At 41.9% G+C, this 2,021-nt stretch overlaps 1 gene segment (V, D, J or C); it reads left to right on the plus strand.

Annotated features, from left to right (window-relative positions):
- The first annotated feature begins 297 nt into the window (after positions 1-297).
- Positions 298-929, plus strand: LOC148120399 (immunoglobulin heavy variable 3-9-like). The segment is given in 2 exon segments: positions 298-450; positions 550-929. Coding segments are annotated over 2 exon segments (426 nt in total).
- Positions 930-2,021: the final 1,092 nt, after the last annotated feature.

The raw sequence follows: 2,021 nt of genomic DNA on the forward strand, positions 1-2,021 counted from the left end.
TGTAGAAACATTTGTGTTTGTTTAATTTATAATATATTTAATTTCATATATGTACTAAGATGACCTGATAAGAAATATCCACTTGTTCTGTGCACACACACATAAAGGAACTAACTGGAGTGCTGTGAATTCTTCATAAGGAAATTGTGAATCCAAAACTACAATTTTATTTCAATTTCTATAACTGTCATTGTTGATTTTGATGCCTTATATCTGTTATGAGCACTGCCTTCCCTCAAGGCTCCAACTCTAGAGACACTAGAGCAGGAAGACATGCAAATGCGGAGTCTCTGTGCCAATGAAAACCAGTACTGCCCTGACTCTGCAGCTCAGACAGAGGAGCCCAGACCTGTGTTCCCTGGTCCTCTCATTCACTGATCACCACTGGTCAGAGACCATTCACCATGAACTTGGGGCTCAGTTGGATTTTCCTTGCCATTGTTTTAAAAGGTAATTTCTGGAGACCATATGCTGTGTGCATTTGTGTACATGAGGAAGAAGAAAATTGGATTCTGTGAGAGTTGTCTAATGAGGAATCTCTGTTTGCAGGTGTCCAGTGTGAGGTTCAGCTTGTGGAGTCAGGAGGAGGATTGGTGCAACCTGGAAAGTCCCTGAAACTCTCCTGTGTGGCCTCTGGATTCACCTTTAGTGGCTACTGGATGAGCTGGGTCCGCCAGGCTCCAGGGAAGGGCCTGGAGTGGGTCGCATCTATTTATAATAGTAATAACATCCGCTACGCCGACGCTGTGAAGGGCCGATTCACCATCTCCAGAGATAATGCCAAGAACACCCTATACCTGGAAATGGGCAGTTTGAAGTCTGAGGACACAGCCATGTATTACTGCGCAAGTGACACAGTGAATGAAAGCTACTGTGAACTCAGACACAAACCTCTATGCAAGGTGCTCAGGACCAGCAGGGGGCGCTGAGAGCACACAGAGCTCTGTGCCCCAGAGGAGCCTGTTTCAGAGAGGCATAAAGGGATGGACTCCTCTGTGTCTGAGCTGCATCTCCATATCACATTCTAACATTCTCTCTACAGTAATCCTTGAAGTGTTCACAGTTTTATTCAAATATCTATTTTCCATTGTGACATTCTTTTCTGTTTGTTTATCTTACTGTTTTTGCCCTCTGCCTCTTTACTCTTTCTTTCTTTTGCTCTCCCTCTCTTTCTCCTTCTGGCACCTTTCTGCCCACTCCCTCCCTCTCTCCCTCCCTCCCTCCCTCCCTCCCTCCCTCCTTCCCTCTCTCCTTCCCTCGCTTCCTCTCTTCTCCCCTCTCTGCACATGATTACATATGATGTATTTCTCTATTAATCTACAGTATATATTCTAGAACTGGGCCTGAAATTTGCCAACTGGCTTGACTGGTTGCCCAAAGAGTCCCAGTGATAATGCTATCTACACATCCCTTAAATAAAATAGGACAATTTCTTTGCTGGCAAACCCATTCATTTTGCAGTCATGGAGATCAAAGCTAACAGATTCTATTCAGTTGTTCTTCTGTGGCAAGAAACTGAACTACAGAAATATTCATGGTTCTGTTACCTTGTAAATTCAGAATGCACTCTGACCAGAAGAAAATAATCAAGCAGGGCAGAAGTGATTATGTTTAGGGAAGTGTATCAGATTCTAAGGAAACAAAATATCTTGGAAAGTGTTAACCCAAGTCGCAGGGCAGCACATTTGTGAGTACAGAGAATCATGTGCCCTCTGTTTGTCTTCATGATAACTACACTACCCGCACAGAAGTGTATATATACAGTTAAAAATAAAGTATTTCTTTATTCATCCAGTTCTGGAACTTATACCAATGGCTTAGTTCTTGGGTTGTATGTATGAAACCTTGATTCAAATCATAATATTTCAAAAATATAGCCATTTTTGACTAATAAATATTGTTCTTGTAGCATCAATCCTCCTTGTTAAAGGTTAGAACACCATTTATCTCATTCAAGATATCAGTCTCATTTTTCTTCTCATAAAAACTCATTTCTCTCGCTTGTCTTAGAAATGGGTCCA

The sequence above is a fragment of the Myodes glareolus genome, chromosome 11 (genome assembly GCF_982192425.1).
Source record: "Myodes glareolus chromosome 11, mMyoGla1.1, whole genome shotgun sequence".
NCBI lineage: Eukaryota > Metazoa > Chordata > Mammalia > Rodentia > Cricetidae > Myodes > Myodes glareolus.